This window comes from Myxine glutinosa, chromosome 10 (assembly GCF_964187855.1).
Source record: "Myxine glutinosa chromosome 10, kmMyxGlut1.1, whole genome shotgun sequence".
Classification (NCBI taxonomy): domain Eukaryota; kingdom Metazoa; phylum Chordata; class Myxini; order Myxiniformes; family Myxinidae; genus Myxine; species Myxine glutinosa.
In genome coordinates, this window is record NC_136270.1 from 86427516 (window position 1) to 86451026 (window position 23511).

Here is a 23511-nt window from a genome sequence, read left to right on the forward strand (position 1 = left end):
TGTTTTTTCTCAAATTTGTAGCACATAATGTCATGGGACTCTTTGGAGATTTTTGCAACAGTAATTTTGAGTTTTCTGAATGTTTATCGACGTTATCCTCTCACAATTGCATTGACATGCAGAAGACAATGTTTGTTTGTTGTAGAAGGTATTTTATGTCACATGCACAAAATGCCATGTGCTTCGTTCGCAAAACTCACTGTTGAGCTCAAACTCAGTGTCCTAAACACATCGACCAAGTACAGATATCCCAGGCTGGAGAGGCACTGAAGAGTTCCCCAAAAAGTGCAGAAGAACTTTTCAGCAGAATGGACACTGAACAGAGAGGAGGGAGGGGCACATTTTAAGAGCAAAGAAGAAGAGAGTTAAGACAGTTGTAAGGCATGGATCTTTCCCATGGGATCGTCTCTGTTCAAGGTTAGTGGCAGTAAAGTGAGTGGATTGTTTTAAAATTCTGTTGAATCGGTATCTGGAAGTAGTAGGGATTGGGGTAGGGAAGTAGTAAGGACCACCCTGGAGAGGAAACAGGGTGGACTGGTCTATAAAATTGAGAACTAAATTCCCTTCCCGGTATTGGCTGCAGTACAATCCTACAGAGATGTTGGTGGCTGAAGCTCTGCTAAGGTCATGCCTCATAGATGGAGTCTATGCACCTGTTTAGCCAGAAGAGCCTTTTCAATATATATATATATATATATATATATATATATATAACTTAGAACCAAAAGTTCATTGGAATTATGTTGAAATTATTCGAGATTTTGTTAATGTGACCTTTAAAAGAAACAAAAACCACATTTGACATTTCGAAGCAAATAAATTGATCCTTGAAAGTGATGTAAACTGATATCGAAATCAATTCACAGACAGTACTGTGTTAAACTTCTGTACGTTTTCCAGAAGTATCTCTATTTTTCACATTAGCTAAAAAAAAATTCAACAAAAACAAAAACAAATTATGATTGGGATTACGGACAGTAAAATTACAGTTCAGTACTTCGTGTAACCCCCACGAGCATTCAGGAGAGCACGTACACGTCGAGGCATGCTGTTCACAAGATTTGTCAAGGTTTGGACAGGAATCGCTTGCCATGCAGTGACATTAGTCTGCTGCAATTCACGCACAGAGGGAGGCTGCTGGTCCAAGTTGTCAATTTGACGCGTTAATTCTGCCCACAAGTTCTCGATCGCATTCATATCCGGGGACATGGCAGGCCACTCCATATGCTCTACACCACGGCCAGCAAGAAAGTGTTGGATCATGTGAGCACGATGAGGCTGTGCATTGTCATCTTGGAAGACAAAGTTTCCTCGAAAGGCTGCACGAGCAAATGGAAGCAATGTTTCTTCCAGAATGACCCTGTACTTGAACTGGTTCAGGTTTCCATTCAGAACAACCACGTCAGTTTTGCCCCCTGCATGTAAAGCAGCCCAAACGGTCACCCCACCACCTCCAGCTTGGACTCTTGGCACTATACAATCTTCGTTGTGGGCTTCATGCACTTGTCTGCGCACTCGGACGCGGCCAACTTGACGATAGACCAGAAATCTAGACTCGTCACTAAAGGTCACGTGATTCCAGTGTCCTGGCTGCAATTGACGGTGCTCTCTGGCCCACTGCAATCGGCGCTGGCTGTGTTGTCTGGTCAGGCGTGGCTTTCTCAGGGGACGCCTGGCACGATAGCCTGCTTGAACCAGTCGTTGGTTGACTAGCCTTCTGGATACAGGCACATTTGTCAGTTGCTGCCACTCAGCCCTAAGCCGATTAGCTGACTTGGTACGGCCATTGCAGACTAACCGGTGCAGCTGGCGATCATCTCTCCTTGTGGTTCTGCGTGGACGTCCTGGCCTCGGTATTGGAGTCGGGACACCCCTCTGAGCATTTCGTTTCAGGATCTTTGACACCTGACCTTGAGTGATGCCATACTGCCGAGCAAAAGCACGCTGTTTCATGCCAGAATTTCGTAAAGCCACCACTCCATGACAAACAGCATTGTCAAGTTGACGGACCATCTCCAGAGGAAGCGGCAATAACTTTTGTAGACGTACAGCAGTTGTTTTCCACTAATACAGAACGCAACAACCCTTATATACCCGATTGTGAAGCCAATCGTCAAATGTACCTGTCCTTACATTTTGTCACGCCACCTGTGATATGATATAATCCTGTTATTGACTTCTTGCTGCGAAAGACAATCAGTGACATGGTTCTTTCAACAAAGACATCACCGAAGGGTAAAAGAAACTCACCAGATTGATATACTGAGTTCAGAAAGTAAACTGAAGTCAAGAAAGAAAAAAAAATTCCATATTAAATGCCAAGTCTGTATATATATTATATATATTGAAAAGGCTCTTCTGTCATAAAGCCCAGATCGGTGGAGTGTTGCAGTGATTGTTGTCCTTCTGGAAATTTCACACACAAACATAACATTTGAGAGTAGGGAGATGTGTGGGAGGAAGAGGGCTTGGGGGGAGGAGGCGTGGGAAGGGGGGGGGGGGGTGGGTGGGAGAAGTATAAAACACAAGGACACCAAGGACTTCCAGGACAGAAGTTGGTATTTCAAAAAAGTGGATTTGGGGTGAAATTAGCGGGGGTAGAAAAGATCAAGGTTTTGGATGGGGGAAGATAAGAGATGGTGGTGAACAGCTGTTTTAAAGACCTGGAGGAAGGAGTGGGATTGAAGAGAGTGAGGGAGTTTGTTCCAGAGGTGGGAGAAAAGAGGAATGAAGGAGTGAAGGTGAGCAGAGAGTCTTGATTTTGGCAGTTTAACCATAAGAGGGTTGCAGGCAGATATTGTGCGACCTGTAGGAATATTTGGGAGACAGAGCCCAGAGAGAGCTGGGGGGGGGGGGGGGCAAGGCCAGAGAGGAGTCGGTAGAAGACGGAAAGACCACCAACCTGCCTGCGGTGAGTGAGTGAAAGGCCCTCGGTGTTAGCTTCATCGCGGGAGATTCCAATGATTCTGAACGCTTTGGTTTCAACAGCGAGAAGACGAGCTAGGTGTGAGGCAGGTGCAACAGCCCAGAGGGGAGAGCAGTATTCCATTGAGCTGCGGATGAAAGCCTTGTATGTGGTGAGGAGCCCAGGTGTGCCAAGGAAGGACTTCGCACGACATAGGATGCCCAGTCGGCGACTGGCTTTGGAGGCCAGATTTGAAATGTGGTTTTCCCAGGAAAGATCATGGCAGATAGTGAGACCCAAAAGCTTGAGTGACAGAACTTCTTGGAGAGGATTATTCAGAAAGTGGATGGGAGGGTTGTCCAGTCGCTCTTTTCGGAGAGACATCGTAAGAGTGTGAGATTTGTCAGGATTGAAAGACATGTTCCACTTGTTTGCCCAGTCTGTGATTTTGTCCAGGTCTGCAGAGAGTGAGGAGGCTGCTGACTGCCGATCTGAGGGATGAGGAATGGAGCGACAGAGATTAGAGTCATCAGCAAAGAGATAGAGAGGATTTTCAAGAGAGTCAGAGAGATCATTGATGAAGACCAGAAAAAGCACAGGGCCCAGAACACTGCCTTGGGGAACTCCAGCCTGAACAGGAAGAGGAGATGAGAGAAACCCATTCAGGGCCACATGTTGACTACGACTAGAGAGGAAGTCCGCCAGCCATGCGTGGAGATTTCCATGGATACCAAAGGAGGAGAGTTTGGTGAGCAGAGTGGGGTGCCAGACCGTATCGAAGGCACGTGATATGTCAAGGGAGACAGCTCTAATTTCCTGTTTGGCATTGAGGACCTCCATCCATTGTTGAGAAAGCAGAAGCAGCATGTCCACAGTAGAGTGACCAGGTCTGAAACCAAATTGATGATCAGAGATCAAGCCATTGGAGAAGAGGAAAGATTTCATATCCGAAGCAATGATGGATTCCATGACTTTGCTGATAATTGTGAGAAGGCTGATTGGTCTGTAGTTGCTAGGATCTGTTTTTGCACCTTTTTTGTGCAAAGCAGTGATGTTGGCTGATTTCCAAGCAGAGGGCAGATGACCTTGAGCAAAAGAGAGGGTGAAGAGAACAGAGAGAGGGAGTGAAAGAGCGGAAGAACAGGATTTTAGGACCCGTGGGCTGATGCCGTCAGGTCCAGTTGCAGAATCAGAGTCGAGGGTTGACAGAAACTTTTCCACTTTGTCAGGAGGAAAGGACACAGAGTCCAGGAGCAGCTGGGTATGACTGGGTATGGTGGGTACAGAGGGATGGTTGCAGTTTCAAATTGGTGGTTGCATACCTTCAAGTATGAATACCTTCATACCTTCAAGGTACATACCTTCAAGGATCCTGGGTTCGAATCCCGGTCGATCGCCGAATTAATGCCAGGGGGGTTGACTCAGCCTGTCATCCTTCCGAGGTCGGCTAATTGAGTACCAGTTCACTGGTAATTCCCTGTTTGTCGTTGAAGGCGGCAAAAAGGGTTGGCGTCAGGAAGGGCATCCGGCCGTAAAACATTGCTTCAAAAATGGGACCAAAAAACAACAACTACCACGGTCCCCGAAAAGGCCAACCCCCGCTTTGCGGGGAAAAATGGCCTCTAAACGGTGGTTTTTATACCTTCAAGTGGTGATGGAAAATTGCTGAAATTCATAGTTTATCGACTGCAGCAAGGTACAAACACATTTTAATCCATCAGGCTCTCCAAAACTGTGCAAGACCTATTTATCCAAATTTCGTGTTACAGCAACATAATGATCCAAAACACTCAGCTGGAGTAATTTGAATCAGATTTGAATATCATTGAAGCTTGTATGGGCCTATTTGGACAAATAAAAGGTAAAAAAGAATCCCAGCAGATCTTTTGAAAGTTTTAGAAGAAGTGTGGAACACGATTTCACAAGAGTTCATGAATTTTTTTTGAAAGTGGACACTGAATATATATATTTATTTATATATATATTTATTAATATATATATTTATTAATATATATTTATTTATATATATATTTATTTTATATATATAATATATGTGTATATATATATATATATATATATATATATATATAATTATATGTATGTATGTATATATATATATATATATATATATATATATATATATATATATATATATATATATATTAATTAATCTATTTAAAGTGTAATTTTATTTGTTTTCAAGGAAATAGGTGGACATATTCACTATTGGTTTATATCAAGGTATATTGCATATATATTTGGTTACTTGAAAAAGCTTTTCATTTTCATGAAGGTGTATTTGCATTGAACACAAGGCTTTAGTTTCCTTATGCATCAGAGTCGAAAAATGCAAAATGTCTAAGACTTTTACACAGCTAAAATATAAAATAAATAAATAAATAGATAAACTTTGTCTCACCACTGACTCACTCGCCGATTAATTTACTGACTGACTCATTGATAGAAGTGTTCAGAACTTTCTAGGTGCGCTGGAAAGCTGAAATTTGGAATACTGATGTAACTGGAAGCCAACATACCATGAAGAATCACAAAACCGTTGGTAAATGTCGATAAATTAAAGTATCTGCAAACAAAAGTTGGCTGGTGTTGCCTCTCTCTGCTCACGGTGGGTTGCGTGGCCAGACAATGGGACGTCACGTGATATTGCACGAGCATGATTGCTCACAAGGGGAGCTGGTGTTTCTTGGTTTTGTGGTGGTATGGTTCGCCAAGTATCTGTGGGTTTGTGTTGTTTACGGACGATGTACAGTGAGTGGTAGGAAGTCATAAACATTTATCGTTTACAGACGGTAAAGACGACATTTACAGACGGTACAGTGGCAAGTGTTGCAGTGCATATCTTAAAATATCGCATGTTTACATTTACAGTCCAATCAGGCACCCTTGTTATAACAAACATTCAGAAAATGTTTTCATCAATGCATATCTCAATCAATCTCTCTCATAGCCTATAATGTAAATTATTACTAATATAAATTAAATCAACGTATCAAAAATGGAAGATACTAACTTAACATGCTGATAACTCCAATTGGCTCTGTTGTTAACAATATGCAAAGTGGGAGCAGCCACAAGAATATGACAATTATTGTGTGTTTTCCACTATTCGGTTTAAACTTTCCATATCCAACCTTTAACATTTATCTTCAAGTTGGAATCATAAATTACGACTCCTGGCATTGCCTAGCATCTTACTTGAATGTAAAGAATCGTTTTATTTTACTTTTGGTGTATTTACATTAAGAATGTTAAATTAAGCGCTCATTCTAATCACTGATTCTTCATTTTACTTGAGTTATTTATCTGCTTGCAGAATTCCAGCACAAGTCCGTACGTCCGTACGTCCGTCCGTCCGGGCTAAACTTCGTTTTTCTCAGCAACCATATGTCCGATTGAGACGAAACTTTCAGGGTAGGAGTGACACCCATGCAGAATGTTTTTATGATAATTGTGACGTCATATGTCACGTGGTATGGCAGCCATCTTTGATTAAAAGCAAATAATTAATTGAATAATTAAAAAATATTTCTCGGAAACCGCTGAATGGAAAATTTGAAACTTGGCACATTGTCAAGTACTCCCAATAGGGAACAAGAGCATGATAATGATGACATCATAGGTGAAGTGGTATACCAGCCAAAAATGTTTTAATCGAATTCCTTATCCTTTAAAATAAAAATAATAAAAATAGCCTGGTGTTGGCTTAGCGGTTAGGGTGCTGGCTTAGGATCCTAGGATACTGGGTTCAAATCCCGGTCGATTGTTGAATTAACACCAGGGGGGTTGACTCAGCCTGTCATCCTTTTGAGGTCGGCAAATTGAGTACCAGTTCACTGGTAATTCCCTGTGTGTTGCAAGAGGTGACTAACAGGGTTGGCGGCAGAAGGGCATCCGGCCGTAAAACATTGCTCCAAAAAGGGGACCATGGTGCCCAAACAATGCCAACCCCCGCTGTGTGGGGAAAAATGGCCTCTAAAGGTGGTTACTTATCCTAAAAATCTGAAATTGCATGCACATGATCTATGACCCATTTGTATTGAAATATTAAATTTATGACATCATAGGTCTCATGGTTTGGCAGCCATTTTGGATTGAAGGAAAATGTGAAATAATCATATCTCTAAAATCGCTCATCCTATTGATGCGAAATTTTACAAATATCATCTAACAGCACTGTTGCTAAACTGGCTAAATACTTGGCTAAAGATAGTGGTAGAAGAAATGCGGGCAAGGGAGTTAACAAGGGGAGATGCAGAAAATAGGGCAAAATGGAGAAGATTGTCATGGGGCCCGCAAGGCTAACCCCCACTCTAGCAGGGAAAATGGCCTTAAAATGCCTGTTGTTGTTGTTGTTGTTGTTGTTGTATCTAACAGCGCTGTTGCATATAGTTTGAAAATGATGATGTCGTAGGTCACGTGGTTTGGCAGCCATATTGGATAGAAAAACGAACCTTATCCGATCAACACCAAACTTCACAAAGGTGATCCACTACCCATGCATATGCAGGGTGATGGCATCTACACGTTGTAGGACTATGCGGAGGTATATTGGTGACACCGTCGCATTGTTCTAGTTTTTTTTGAGTTTAAATGGTATTACTGAAATCTTGCAAATTCTTCCCATGAATTATGAATTACAGTAACATTTTAAAGAAAGTGCAACTTCCATCTTCTGCTCCATTCCCTCTACCACCCCCTTTCACTTCAACACAACTTTTCATCTCTTCCTCCATGGCCCTTCCAATCAGTCTCATTCCCACCACCACTACTATTCCCCACTACCACTCCCTTCCCCCAGTAGACATCACAAAATGATTTCAGTGCACGGAATTATATTTCAGAGATAGGTTTATTTTCCTTTTAAATTCAATTTGCATTCCAAAATGAACATTTTAAATGTGAAGAATAGCAGATTTTGGCAGAAGGTTGACCACGTGGGTGTGACATCATGAGCTCATATGTAGAAACTGCACACCAAACAAATGTTGTCTGAGAACTTCCACTATGCTAGTAATCCTTTCCCGAACCAACGGCCCAGATTCTCTCATTCATGAACCTCTCAAACCCAAGTAACAAACGGTTTCTTCAGATAGCACCCAAGACAGCAGGAAAAGTAATACCACTCGGAAATTCCATCGCCAAGCTAAAGAAGCATTGTTTAAATGCCAAATGAATGTCATCGCTTGCCACGCTTACAATCTATCCCCTTTTCCTGTTCCTTTTATCAGCTAAATATGAAATACAATCTGAATCATGCATTAATTATGAAGCACAATGTATGGGAGCAAACACATTCTTGGGAGAGGAGAAGGTGGGAAAAGAGGAGCGGAGAAGGGTGGTGTGCCGCTGGCCGCCCTCCCAGGCTGCACACAGCTGTGCTTTGGGAAGCTTTTTCTTGACTAAAGCCAACTGGTAGGACTTTGGGGGTGGGGGGGGGGGGTGATTCTACCATCCCGCAGTGCAGAATATACATTGTACAAAATCCAGATTACAATGATCAAAAATACCGACTTTTTGAATTTGAGGATGATCGTACGGATGTACTTTTAGGCAGAAGATTGAGTGGTTGTCCAAATGATATAGTTTAAGGAACTTGTTTTTTCTGTGTTTAAATGGCCAAACTCACCAAATCACAAAATTGTGGCCGATTGGCTGCATAATTTTCTAGTGGTGCAGCTGTGCCACTGATGCAGTGCCCCATTACCAGCTGGTACTCATTTTACCGAACTCGGAAGGATGACAGGCTGAGTCGACCCGCCTGGTGTTAATTCAACGGAACGATGGGGGCTTGAACTCAAGACCCTTGGATCTTAAGCCAGCCAATGTAAATCCTTTTTGCGAGCATTCTTGTTACCTAATCTGGTTGTACCATTTTGTGGAAGATCATTATCAGGGGCGTCCTGCACCCACACAGGAAACTCGCCATCATGTTTGGGGCAATATTGATTAAAACCATCCACTTGAACTTCCCTAGAGGGTCCCCAGGTCCTGACTGCATGTCAGGGATGACCGACGTCACACAGGGGAGCAATTGACGCCGACTCATCCCAGAGATGATCACCTTGCTAACATTTGCTCATAGAAGTAGATGCACACACCAAAGCCCACTTTTCTTGCCTCAAACGGAATTATTCATGCAGTGGACTCATTAAGCTTTTTTAGACTTTTCAGAAATTTACTGCGGTGCCTCTGGTGTGCATTTCATGTGGAATGCTTCACCGATCTATCTTGCGTTAAATGGTTTGTACCGTGTGGTGTATAGGTCAAGTGATATCGGCACCACAGAGGGCTGTTCTGCAGCCCAAGGCTTCACGCTACCTCCTCCGAACACTTCGTAAGCAAGTGGAGAGCCGCGAAGGGAACGCGACTGCAGATGACGGCTACATGGGTAGGCTTCACTGCTCGGTCGGTTTTTTCTTTAAGCATTGTCTGCACAGTAATGCTACCCCTCACCCCCCAAATTCCACTCCCATAAACCTCATCCAAGCCTCTCTGCTCCCCAACCTTCTCTTCTTTTGCCAATTACTCATATTTATTTACAAATTCAAATTGAGTGATACTCTTCTCGCACTAAGTACTGCATATCGTTTTTGGCTGGGGATGTTCCGTTGCCGGAAACTTGCAGTGTTGATTCTAACTTTTGCTTAATTTGTCTCGGTGTCAAGGTAACAAGTTCTGTGCTTTGCTAGGTTATTCCATTACCGTGGGTGAATTCACTGGCGACTCTGTACAAGGTAACAATCCTTCTTGATGTTGCTCATGTTTTTTTTTTCTTTACAAACAAACATTAAATTAATTAATCGAAAATCATCGTGAGGTTGTAGTTATTGCTTATCTAACCACCTTTAGAGGCCATTTTTCCCCGCAGAGCAGGGGTTGGCCTTTTTTCGGGCACCTTGGTCCCCTTTTTGAAGCAATGTTTTATGGCCGGATGCCCTTCCTGCCGCCAACCCTGTTAGTCACCTCTTGCGACATACAGGGAATTACCAGTGAGCTGGTACTCAATTTGCCGACCTCGGAAGGATGACAGGCTGAGTCAACCCCCCTGGCGTTAATTCAGCGATCGACCGGGATTCGAACCCAGGATCCTAAGCTGCACCCGAACCGCTCAGCCAACACCAGGCTTTAGTTATTGCTTATATAACAACCCAAAATTTGAAGTTAAAGAGTTGACTAGAGACAAAACTTGCGTGAGTAGTTCTGAGCAACTCGTGCACTAACATCCATGCCAAGCTGTCTCATTTTGTGCGGTCAGAGGTAACATTTCATTGGCGGATATTACTTCTTCCACTGGATGCAATGGCTGATGCAAAGTAAGAAAAAACAGCGAGTCCATAATAAACAATTTGACCTTACTTTTTAATAATAGCTCAAATTGTGATTGCAAAGAAGGCTGATGGGTTGGGGTAGGGAGGTGTCAACCCACCACCCCCCAAACCCCACTAAGATGATAAAGTAATACTTCTGCTCCAGTGAAACTTGGGACAGATGTTAGTTATTTTACAAGTAGTTTCCAGTGTCACACATTTTTTTTCCCAGCGGTGGGTAAGTTTCCTGATACCTTTGGAATGGCAATCTTATTTTTTACTGAACAGACTTTATGGAAAAACGTTTTAACTCATACTTTCATGCAATTTTTCTCATTCATGAATTTATGGGCTTTTTAGGTGTAGTGCCCACATCAAGCAGGATTTACTTCCCTCTTTAGGATCTAAAAAGTCTCTTTCTGTGGTGATGAATCTGTCGGTGGTTACACCTGGGTTATTTTTCATAATTTTGCAGATAGTATAATGCGGGACTGGGTCAGAACGTAATGCTCTTTGCCATTGTTTGTTTCTTTGCTTCCAGAATATGTAACCGGTGTGCCGAAAGGCTCCAGCATGACCGGCCATGTAAGTACATTCATATTCACAACCAGAATCATGCAATTGACACGTAGTGGATTTAATGCACCTGCTGAAATGTTTTTATAATTTTCTTCTACAAATAAGCAAAATGCATGTTTGCATTACCTTGTTAACTTATTGCTTTGGCAGGTTCTAATACTGAGCCATCCAGAAATGAATGTCATCTTGAACGTCACAGGAGACCAAGTGAGGCCAATTTGTTGCATTGATAGATATGTACAAAGGTTTACCTGTGCTACTTGGAAATGAAACTGTTTATTGATGGGTTGTTGGCGATGTAAATTTCTGGACGTTGAGATGAAAAATAAGCACGGATAGTGGATCAAATTGTAATGGGCTGGTAGGATAGCTTAGAGGTATGTGCACTTACCTGTTTAAGCTGATTATTCTGAATTTGATTCCCTAATCAACTACAAACTTCAAAGTTTCACCGGTAGGGCATTACCCGATTCTCCGATTGGCATTGAGCTGGGTGGTCCTGTCTGCTGCCATTGGCTGATGGAGGCTAAATATCCCTCGGTGTCATTCACGAAGAGTAGGCGAGATATAGCAGGTGCCCTGAAAAATTTCTATGCTATTTCTTGTCCAAATCACCTTCAGTGGAACACCAGGCCTGGCCATCCCGTTCGTGAAAGACTTGAGCCTAAAATATTCTCTGGCAACCCCACAATAAGGTGGGAATAATTGGGGCATAGTAGTGGTAGTAGTAGGGGTAGTAGTAGTGATAGTAGTACTAGTTGCAGTCTTGAAACGATTTATGTTCCATTTTTGCAGAGAATGGAAAATACAAAGAATGGCTGCAGATGTGCAGCCAAATAGTTTTCATCTGATGATCAGGGCTGGATTAACCTGTTGTGGGCCCCCATTTGAGGAACCATTGCATAAGACAGGAGATTGACACGGAAGAGTGTTTAACACAGCGCATAGCTGTATGTAAGTTTTATTTACAAGCTTAAGTTGCAGATAGAAGTGGCTGCCATTGGGTACCAGCAATGGTAGCCCAAGGAAGAAGGACATGTGCACAAGAGAACATAAAATAAACTAGAACGGCACACGGTAGAGAACATACCTCCGCCAGGCTAAACAGTTTACGCTTTCTATCCACTGATAGGCCGGAATCAAAATCTAATCGGCTTGTTCTTGTCACTTAACCAACTCAAACACCAAGTTTTGTTATAACTGGTCCACAACTTTTTGTGACATCATGCTATATACAATTTTTGGCCTTAATTACTTAACGGCGAAGAATCGCAAAAAAAAAAATTAAAAAAAAAAATTCTGATCTGGATCCGGATTCGAATCTTCTTGAAAATCGAATATATTTATCATTCTCACACACCCAACTTATCCACCATATTTCGTCTGAATCAGTCCACAACTTTTTGAGATATCTTGATTTTATCGTTTTTAGGCCGTATCTCTCAATGGTGAAGAATCACTTTAAAATTCTCAGATCCAGATCTGGATCTTTACCAAAATCGAATCGTTTTACCCTTGTCACACCAAATCTCCACCAAATTTCATCCGAATCAGTCCACAACTTTTTGAGATATCTTGATTTTATCGTTTTTAGGCCGTATCTCTCAATGGTGAAGAATCACTTTAAAAATTCTCAGATCCAGATCTGGATCTTTACCAAAATGTAATCATTTCACCCTTGTCACACACCAAATCTCTCCACCAAATTTCATTCGAATCCATCTAAAACTTTTTGAGATATCTTGTTCACAGACGAACACAAACAGACAAACAGACAGACAGGGGTGAAAACATAACCTCCATCCACCTTTGGTGGCAGAGGTAATAAATAATTTAAAAATATATAAATAATACTGGGTAAAACAGCCTGCCATTTGCTGATCCCACTAAGTTCTATACATATTCTAGCATTACATTATATAAATACTCTTTATTGAAACATATTGTAATGTGTTCACCGAAAACAATCTCGGTAGCTCTGGGCCCCTTCTGAGTGTAAACCCGGCACTGTCGATGATTTATAGATCAAATCAGATGATTCACCCACAAAGTACTGGCCCTTCATTCAAGACTGCAAAAGTAGTTGAAATTCGAATTGTCTGCAAAATGTGATGACTTTTTGCAACGACAGGTGTCCTCCTGGTAAATTGTAGGCAGGATCCATAAATCTGATGTCCCTCGGGTGGACGTTAAGCTGAGGACCAGTCAACTAGCATTAGCTATTGGACATTAAAGATCTCATCGACGTTTCCAAATAAGTATGCCAAATTTACATGAGTGGAGCTCGTTTATTTGCATTTTGTGTTATTTAAATGTGTTTTGATGTGAAACGGAATGTTTTTATTGTGGCCTTGCCCCAATGGGATTGTTGATTTGAAATGTTGTGGTTGTTGGAGATGTGCAATGATGTTCTTTCTCTTTCTAATCTCTTGCCCGCTTCCCTGCAGTTGGCTTCCTATTTTGGTCACACTGTGGTTGTCACCGACATTAACAATGATGGGTGAGTAAAACATTCTTCTTCCTCATATGAAGAAACTCTCCTTTCTCACTTTTTCATGCTTTTCTCTATCTATCTATAATCTATCTATAATTCCAGTAATCTCTGTCTGTACGTTTGTACGTTTGTCTGTCTGTGACCGCTGTTTCTCGACAACCACGGGTCCGATATACTTTTAACTTGCCAGGTATATTGCTGGGGACCCGAGGATGTGCCTTTTCAAGGTTTCATATTAATCGGACAATTACTTACCGAGCTATGTCCAAAAAACGATTCAACCAATCAGAGAGCAGCGAACGATCGCGTGTGCCGAACGTGGCGGGCACACTCTGCCTCGGACGGCACATTTGAGAGCGTATTCATTTATTTCACGTTTGCAAACTATGTTGGCGTTAAACTATGTTTTACAACTAATAAAAACGAATTTGCGATTCATTCGCTTTCCTGCGCGTTTGTGCACGCGATGGCGATTTCTTTACCAAACTCCGGAAGCCGTTCGCTTTGGACCAAACCATTGCATGTAAATAGAGGGGGGGGATTGTCACCACTCGCAAGCCGTTCGCTTTGGACCAAACCATTTCATGTAAATAGAGGGGGCGGGGGGGGATATAATTTTAGATATAGATATAGTACGGGCATGCCCTAGTTCCAGTAATCTCTGTTTGTACGTTTGTTTGTCTGTGACCGCTGTTTCTCGACAACCACGGGTCCGATATACTTTAAACTTGCCAGGTATATTGCTGGGGACCCGAGGATGTGCCTTTTCAAGGTTTCATATTAATCGGACAAGTACTTACCGAGCTATGGCGATTTCTTTACCAAACACTGCAAGCCGTTCGCTTTGGACCAAACCATTGCATGTAAATAGAGGGGGGGGGGTTCTGTGGTCGTTGCGAATGGACCAAACCATTCATGTAAATAGAGGGGGGGGGGGGTTCTGTGGTCGTTACTGCCACGTGGTTTCAAAGTTTTTTTTTTTGTTGTTGTTGTTTGCACGCATGTTTTTTTGCACCCACGTAAGGGCACGCCCTAGGATGTTTACACACACACACCCCTACACAAATTTTTTTTTTTTTTTTTTTTTGGCAAGGAACGGGCACCCACGTACGGGCACGTCCTAGCTTATATATAGTACGGGCATGCCCTAGTATCATGAAATTGGATTGAAAGTCCTGCTCAACCGAAGCATACTTCCTTTTGAGTTACCTAGTTAGGGTTTCATTCCAATTACAAAGTGCTCTTTCTGTGTACACTCGTTCTTTCTGGTTCACAATTGTCACATTTTACCTTATTCTATATTTACAGTTAGTGTCAACCCTCAAACATTAGACATCCTAAATAGTAGACAATGGATTTGACCGTGAATCGTAGGTATGCCAGGAACGAACTGTACATATAACCTCAATACATCGTTTAAAATCATTCGCAAATAATTTGTGACTGGGAATCATGTGTATTAATCGTATTCGCTGCCAGAGCAGTTCGTTTATTCTGTTCATTTTATAAATCTCTACGTAATTCAGAATCGGAAGAGTTTCGCAGTGAAACTCCTTATTAGGGTGGTTCTTCAAAATGAAAGTTAGAAATGTTATGCTCCTAACACTTAAAAGTTTTTGTATGTATGAAAATACCCTTGGGGTGAAATTTTAAGCTATTTGGACTAAATTTAGGGGTTGCACACGGAGTATGTAAATTCACATATTTGGCTCACATAAATGTTTGGAGTTGATTATTTATTCTCCACTGCTATATTTGTGATTTTGACCATTCCAGTTGACCTATGACCTTGCTATGTACTGCACATTTTGAAGTTGTTTTTAAGTTAATTGAATACAGTACAGCTGTACTCTGGTGTATGCAGTTGCTCTCATTGAAGAGTACAATCGTCTCCTGACAAGGGATGAACAGCAAACCCAGTATCTGCTTCAAGTTGTGACATCGCAAGAAGTTTCCCGATTGCAGGAAATCAACGCTTATCTGGCAACAATTCAGTGGTTTATTACAACACGCTGTTTTTCTTCCTATTTAAAAGGCTTTTTTCAATTTCCTCTTCAATTCATTCCACTTCAAAAAAAATCAATCTATTACAGTTCCTCCTCCCTACATTCTCTAAACTCACCTTCATTCCACCCCTCCTCTATCGTTTTTAAACAGATCTCTCACTTGAAAATCACAACAAACCCAGTTTGTAAAAAATGTTCGTTTTTCATTAATCATCCACTTTCTAAACTCCCCCCTCACACCTCCCCTCCAAATCTCCCCACTTGCCTCTCCCCTTCAAATCTCCCCCTCTCCCCTCCCCTTCAAAACTTCCCCCCCAACCCCTCCCCTTCAAATCTCCCCCCCCCCCCTACCACCTTTCTCCTGTTCTCCCCCTCCCCCCTCCTCCTCAAAGCTGCCTCCTCCTCACTTCATCTCCCTTCTATCTCATACCTCCACCTCCTCCAACCTTCTACTTTGCTCTGCCTCTCCTCAAACAACCCCTTACTGTGCCTCATCCCATCATCATCAAACCTTTTGCCCTCCTCATCCTTCCCTTTCTCCAAACTCTTCTGCAATCTCTGACACACTATCAACAGCTCTCCCTACCTCCCCCTCTCACCATTGCATTCATCTTACCCTACCCCTCCCCTCCCCTGTGCTGCACCTGATGCTCCCCCTCCCTCTTCCTTAACGGTATGGACCTCAAACATCCGGGGCCTTCGCTCAAACCTGATTGATCTCTCCATACAGTTTGCTTTTGACAAACCAGACGTAATCTGCTGAACATAAACTTTCCTCCTTCAACATGCCTCTGATTCCTTAATATCTCTTCCTGGTTACTCCCTCCTCCGGTATGATAGACCTGAGCCTCGTCCTGGTGGTGGGGTGGCTATCTTTATCAAAAACTCTCTTCCTCACTTTCCTTGCACTGCCCTCTCTCCACCCTACCCCCAGGGGTACCTCTGGTTACGGCTTCATCTCCGCTCCCATATTTTGTTCATATGTGTTCTGTACCGTCCTCCAAACAGTTATGACTCCATTTCCATTTCGCTGTCTGACAACATGGACCAACTTCTATCCACTCATCCCAACTCACTCTTCCTCATATGTGCTGACTTCAACTGTCATCATGCCACCTGGCTGGGTATGGGTACCTCTCTCACCAGCCATGGTATCTCAGCAAAGGACTTCTGCGATTCATTGGGAATGACACAATCTGTCATTCCCAATTTCCCGACCCGGATCTCATTCAATGGAGCATCTTCTCTTCTAGATTTGGTTATGACAAACTTCTCTGCCAATGTCTGCCGCTCTTCTTCTGTTCCAATCGGTTCTTCTGACCATATGCTTGTTAAAGTGGATATCTTTCTGTCCATTCTCAGAGAGCCTCCTCAGCGTCAACGAGTCTGGCATTTCACTCAGACTGACTGGCATGGTCTTCAAGCAGCCATCAATCATCTGGACTGGTCTCCCATCTCTACTGCCTCTGACATCAACTCTTCCTGGGAATTCTTCCAAAGTAAGCTGCTCTCTCTCATGCACAGATTTATCCCATCTTGTCTTCATTTGTCTTACCCTTCCTCCCGTCCATGGTACACAGAATCTTGTGGTGAAGCAGTTGCCCTGAAACAACTTGCCTTTGCCTCTTGGAAGGCAAATCCAACTGAAGGTAATCTCAGATCCTTCCACCAAGCTCAGAACAAGTGTGTGTCTACCCTCAGGAGTGCCAGGAAACAATATCTCTCTCCTCTCAAGACTGAACTCTCAAACCTGTCTCCTTCCTCCAAATCCTTGTGGCATCTGGTCAAATCTTTTTCTGGTGTTTGTTCCCCCTCCATCCCCTCCCTTACCTCAAATGGCTACACAGTTGGCACCGCACGTGACAAAGCCGAATGCCTCACCTCTGTGTTTGCTTCAAAATCTTGTGTCCCAAACCCATCTCTCTCTGTACCCACCTTCCCAGTCGAACCCAGCTGCTCCTGCGCTCTGTGTCCTTCTCCCCTGACAAGGTGGAGAAGTTTCTGTCAAACCTCGACTCTGATTCTGCAACTGGACCAGAAAGCACCAGCCCACGGGTCCTAAAATCCTGCTCTACCGCTCTTTCACACCCTCTCTCTGTTCTCTTCACCCTCTCGCTCAAGGTCATCTGCCATCAGTTTGGAAATCAGCCAACATTACCGCTTTACACAAAAAATGTGCAAAAACATATCCTTGCAACTACAGAACAACCAGCCTGCTCCCAATTATCAGCAAAGTGATGGAATCCATCATTGCTTCAGATATGAAATCCTTCCTCTTCTCCAATGGCTTGATCTCTGATCAACAATTTGGTTTGAGACCAGGTCACTCTACTCTGGACATGCTGCTTCTGCTGTCTCAGCAATGGATGGAGGTCCTCAATGCCAAACAGGAAATCAGACCTGTCTCCCTTGACATATCACATGCCTTCGATACGGTCTGGCACCCAGCTCTGCTCACCAAACTCTCCTCCTATGGTATCTATGGAAATCTCCACACATGGCTTGTGGACTTCTTCTCTGGTAGTCATCAACATGTGGCCCTGAATGGATTTTTCTCATCTCCCCTTCCTGTTCAGGCTGGAGTTCTTACTATCTCTCTGACAAATCTCACACTCTTACTAAGTCTCTCCGAAAAGACCGACTGGACAACCCTCCCATCTACTTCCTCAACAATCCCCTCCAAGAAGTTCGGTCACTCAAACTTTTGGGTCTCACTATCTGCCATGATCTTTCCTGGGAAAACTACATTTCTAAGCTGGCCTCCAAAGCCATTCGCCGACTGGGCATCCTCCGTCATGCGATGTCCTTCTTTGGCACACCTGAGCTCCTCACCACATACAAGGCTTTCATCCGCAGCTCAATGGAATACTTTTCTCCCCTATGGGCTGGTGCTCCTGCCTCACACCTAGCTCGTCTTCACGCTGTTGAAACCAAAGCTTTCAGAATCATTGGTATCTCCCGCGATGCAGCTGATTGTGAGGGCCTTTCACTCACTCACCACAGGCAGGTAGGTGGTCTTTTTGTCTTCTACCGACTCCTATCCGGCCTAGCTCCCCCAGCTCTATCTGTGCTCTGTCCCCCAAATATTCCTGCAGGTCGCACAAGATCTGCCAGTAACCCTTTTCTGGTGAAACTGCCAAAAATCAAGACTCTCTGCTCACCTTCACTCACCTTCACTTCATTCCTCTTTACTCCCACCTCTGGAACAAACTCCCTCACTCTCTTCAATCCCACTCCTCCCTCCAGTTCTTTAAAACAGCTGTTCACCACCATCTCTTATGTTCCTCCATCTAAAACCTTGATCTTTTCTACCCCCGTTAAATTCACCCCAGATCCACTTTTCTGAAATACCGACTTCTTTACTAGAAGTTCTAGCACTGTCCATGTGTTTTTTTTTTTTTTTACCTCTCCCACCCCCCAACCCCCTTCCCATGCCTCCTCCCCCAAGCCCTCTCCCTCCCACAGATCTCCCGATGTACCTGCTCTCAAATGTTGTACTTGTGTGCTTCCCCCTCTCTCCCCATCTTGTCTCCCACTCCCTTTATTTTATGTCTTGTGTGTCCATTTGTTTTTTTGTCATTAATGTTAGCTCTTACACGAGCCTCGATTTTGTATTTAAAAAAACCCAAAAAAGAAACAACAAAAAAAAAGAGTGGCTGGCAACCATGAGTCACTGTGCAACCCCTAAAACCTGATGTATTCAAAAAATATTTCACATGCCGAAGTTTTACCTCGATACAAAAAGAATTAACGGTTAGGAGTCAAACAATTCAAAAACATTTTTTGGCCTTATGGAGCTGAGAACCCTACTCCTTAATCTTCAATTTGAACTGAATTTTCTTCGAATTTTGAACGATATCTTAAATCATGATTCAAAGTGTAAACTTGAATGTGCCTTTTTGCATTAATTTTGTATTTCAATTTCTCTAATTGAATGTGAATCACCTGTGTGTGAGCAGTACTGCACTGTACTGTATGTAGTGTACCCCACCAGTGTTTATTCACATTTTGTACGTTATTATACCTTCGCCACAAAAGGTGGACGTAGGTTATGTTTTTACCTCTTTTGTTTGTTTGTCTGTGAACAAGATACCTCAAAAAGTTGTAGACGGTTTCGGACGAAACTTGGTGGACAGGTTGGGTGTGCGACAGGGAAAAATTGCTTCGATTATTACCCCCAGCACCAAAGGTGGATACCTCCGCCAGGCTGAACAGTTTATGTTTGGTATCCCACTGATAGGCCGGATCTGGATTCGGACCTGAACCAAAATCTAATCGGCTTGTTCTTGTCACCTAATAAACTCATCCACCTAGTTCAGACATAATTCATCCAGAACATTTTAAAATATATGTATATCGTATACATATGATACATATATTGTATCATATACATATATATATATATATATATACGATACATATATATTGTATCGTATACATATATTGTATATTTTACATTTTTAAATATAATATGTATATCGTATTTAAATATATGTAATATGTTGTATATCGCTTTTAGCCCTATCCCTCAATGGTGAAGATTCATTTGAAAATTAAATAATTCTCATATCCGAATACATATTCGGATCTTCACCAAAATCGAATCTGTTTGTCCTTAACACATACACTACCTCTCTGCCAAATTTCGTCCGAATCCGTCCACAACTTATTCAGATATCCTGCTATATGTCGGTTTTGGCCCTATCTCTCGATGGTGAAGAATCACTTTAAAAATTCTACTAGCCGGATCCGAATCCGGATCTTCACCAAAATCTAATCATTTCGTCCTAGTCACATGACCTACCTCTCTACCAAATTTCGTCCTAATCCGTCCACAACGTTTTGAGATATCTTGTTCACAGACAAACGGACAGACAAACAGGGCAGGGATGGTTCATGTTTTTCTCGTTTCTCTGAAGCACCACACTGAAGATCCGGATCCAGATACTAGTTTACTTAGTATCATATGCATATTGGGCTAGGAGTCATTTCTCATATTTGGTCTACAGGTAGCATGATTTATTGGAGGTACAACTGTCCCACTGATCCCGTGGGCCAAAACTGCCCCACAAAACCATCCTCGTGGGTTAGGGCAGGAATTTGTAATTTGTTCATGGTGATGGCAATAACTCACCTACTCTTTGTCAAAAGTCACTGTGGGATCTTTAACATCCACTGACTAATCATAGCCAACCAGATCCGCAGCTTTACGACATCCATCCGAGGGACAACGCAATTTGTGATGCAATGTCCTTCCAATGAAGCACGACTTTGACCTTCGCTCAAACCGACTCTGACAGTTTGTTTGTATGGAGACTCGACCATTCAAAGATATAATTGTGCTCCATCGGCATCATCCTGTCAGGACATTTTACTCCTTATCACCTGACTTAAACCAACTATTAACCTTTTTCTAAGTAAGTACCTATAATCTACCTCCTTGAATTCCTCAAATTGATCCTTAAAGTATTTGGGCCTTTGTGTCTCTACATTAGCTTGGGGGCTTTTATAAACTCCTTACTTTCTTCATTTGGAGATTTTCTTTATTCTCTTGAAAAACTCATCTGAAATGTACTGTGTGCATGTGTGTGCGCGTGCACATATGTGCATTCACGCACTTGATCCTGATCGTTGCAAATTGAGGTTGTAAACACATGCGCTATAACATTCACTAAGGGAGACTGATGAATAACTAACCCCTTCAATACACTGTCATTTTCCATCTTCTTCCTCTTCTTCTTCTTCTTCTTCTTTGAATGAATGAATGATCGTTTTTAAGGCCATTTTTCCCCGCTAGAGCAGGGGTTAGGCTTGCGGGCCCCATGACAATCATGGGTTCCCTGTTTGAGGCAGTGTTTTTATGGCTGGATTCCCTTCCTGATGTCAACCCTTAGTCGCTTCTTACTATGCGCAGGGATACCGTGTACCTATTCTAAATCGGGGTACACACCAGGATAATTCATCCCAGCAAGCTGGTACTCAATTTGCCGACCTCGGAAGGATGACAGGCTGAGTCAATCCCACCTGGCATTAATTCAGCGATCGACCGGGATTCGAACTCAGGATCCTAGGATCCCAAACCTGCACCCTAACCGCAAAGCCAACACCAGGCTCTTCTTCTTTAATCGCCACAATTATTCCCACATTCTTGTGGCGGTTGCAGGGGAAGGTTTTTTTTTTTTTGGCCCAGGTCTATCACGACCTGGCTGGCCAGGCATGACTAAATAGTTTGGGCAGGAATTTGGAAATTGGTCAGGGTGCCAGGAATAGCTTGCCTATTCTTCACGAAGAACACCGCGGGATCTTTAACACCCACCATCTAATTCCGGCAGATGGTACACCGAGTTAGCGTCCATCCGAAGGACCCGCACCCACACCGATGAATCACCCACCCTGCCTATGAAACATCAGGGTGACACTTTATACCTGGGCCAAGAATCAAACCCAAGCTACACAGCTTTGGAGCATGTGTGCATACCTCTTGGTCATCCTGCCAATCCCATTCCCTTACTAAAGTTTTTTTTTTGCAGTATATCTAAATTTTCTATGTATTTTTATATATTATATAAATGTTAACTTGGGTGTACCTAACCTATAAATACAGGTGAGAGAATTTTACATACAAGCTTATTTGTTTCTTTGAAATCAGAAAATGTTCATTATGTGCCATGGTGCTGCTTCTACAGTTTGGATGACCTTTTAGTTGGAGCGCCAATGTACATGGCACAAGGTGAGGATGGACGTCTGCAGGAGAGAGGCCAGGTCTACCTGTACATGCAGCCAGCACCGAAACAACTCGTTCGGTCTCAGGTGCTGCTGGGTCCTGACATATATGGACGTTTTGGCAGCGCCATCGCTGCCTTGGGTGACGTGGACCAAGATGGCTATAATGGTATGACTCCCACCTAGTAGGGTGTGCAGCAGCATATTTGCTGGAAATCTGGGTATAATTTAAGTGGTAATATGCATTAAACGTGTGTGCAATTTTAGGGGTTCTTCCCTTACCTGCAGGAATGTCCATCACCGGACGTTACCTTTGTTCCAACGTTCTGCACGCTCAGAATCTATTCGAGCATTCTCTCCGGGCTTTTGTGGGTGTGGAGGGTTTCCCACTGTGGGATTAAGAAACACTCAATTTCCCTGTGGCCATTCTATCCCCTGTTTGTTATAAATGAAGCGCCAAAATAATTACTGCTAATGGAAAGGTCAGAGCCTTGTCGTAGCATCGTCCTTTTGTAGAACATTATGATCACGTGGTCTTAACGGGGGCCGCCCTATTATGGAGTTAGGGAGTTGGAATCGACCTGTATTACTATGTGTCGTGTTTTTCAAACTATTTTATTGCATGGCTTCAAAAATCTTTAAGCAGCACAACAAACTATTATTACCGTGTATTATGACAACAAATGAGTGTTTTCATTATTTTATTATCCTTAACAGCCCAATTTGTTAAGGAATCCAGACAAACCCTCGAGTCGGTTCATGAAAATACATGGCAGACCACATCAAAGGCATTCAAACTTTTTCATCTTGGGTAGAGTGATGCCAGTTTATAGTATTTCTGAGCTAAAGCACAGAACACTTGATTAGCTTAATTTCTCTGTGCAGTTATTTATTTATTTATCCACATCAGCCACTCTTTTGCGGTAGTTCTTAACATCTCACAAAGCCAAAACTTTTATTTTTATGCCTCCGCCGACAAAGTCTGGTTGTCTGGAAGAATTTCCTGTGATTGCAGTACACAAAGTCGGGTTGCACACATGTTTTCAGGTTGTCCGTCCGTCCATCCATATGTAGGTACGTCCATCTGTCCGTCCGGGCTGAACTTCGTTTTTCTCAGCAACCATGTGTCCGATTGAGACGAAACTTTCAGGGTAGGAGCGACACCCACGCAGAATATTTTTATGATAATTGTGACGTCATAGGTCACGTGATATGGCAGCCATATTGGATTAAAGCAAATAATTAAAAAAAATTCTCGGAAACCGCTGAATGGAAAAATTTGAAACTTGCCACATTGTCAAGTACTCCTAATGGGGAACAAAAGCATGATAATGATGACATCATAGGTGAAGTGGTATACCAGGCAAAAATGTTTTAATGGAATTCCTTATCCTAAAAATCTGAAATTGCATGCACATGATCTACGACCCATTTGTATTGAAATATTAAATTTATGACATCATAGGTCACATGGTT

General features: G+C 42.7%; 1 protein-coding gene across 1 annotated transcript in view; it reads left to right on the forward strand.

Annotated features, from left to right (window-relative positions):
- The window catches only part of LOC137434017 (integrin alpha-8), a 158190-nt gene that overhangs the window by 61268 nt on the left and 73411 nt on the right, over positions 1-23511 (forward strand). Inside the window, exons 7-12 of the mRNA XM_068126607.2 lie at positions 9189-9314; positions 9616-9660; positions 10775-10818; positions 10963-11019; positions 13260-13312; positions 21999-22204. Of these exons, the coding sequence (XP_067982708.2) occupies positions 9189-9314; positions 9616-9660; positions 10775-10818; positions 10963-11019; positions 13260-13312; positions 21999-22204 (531 nt within the window). The remainder of the gene's footprint in view (positions 1-9188; positions 9315-9615; positions 9661-10774; positions 10819-10962; positions 11020-13259; positions 13313-21998; positions 22205-23511) is intronic.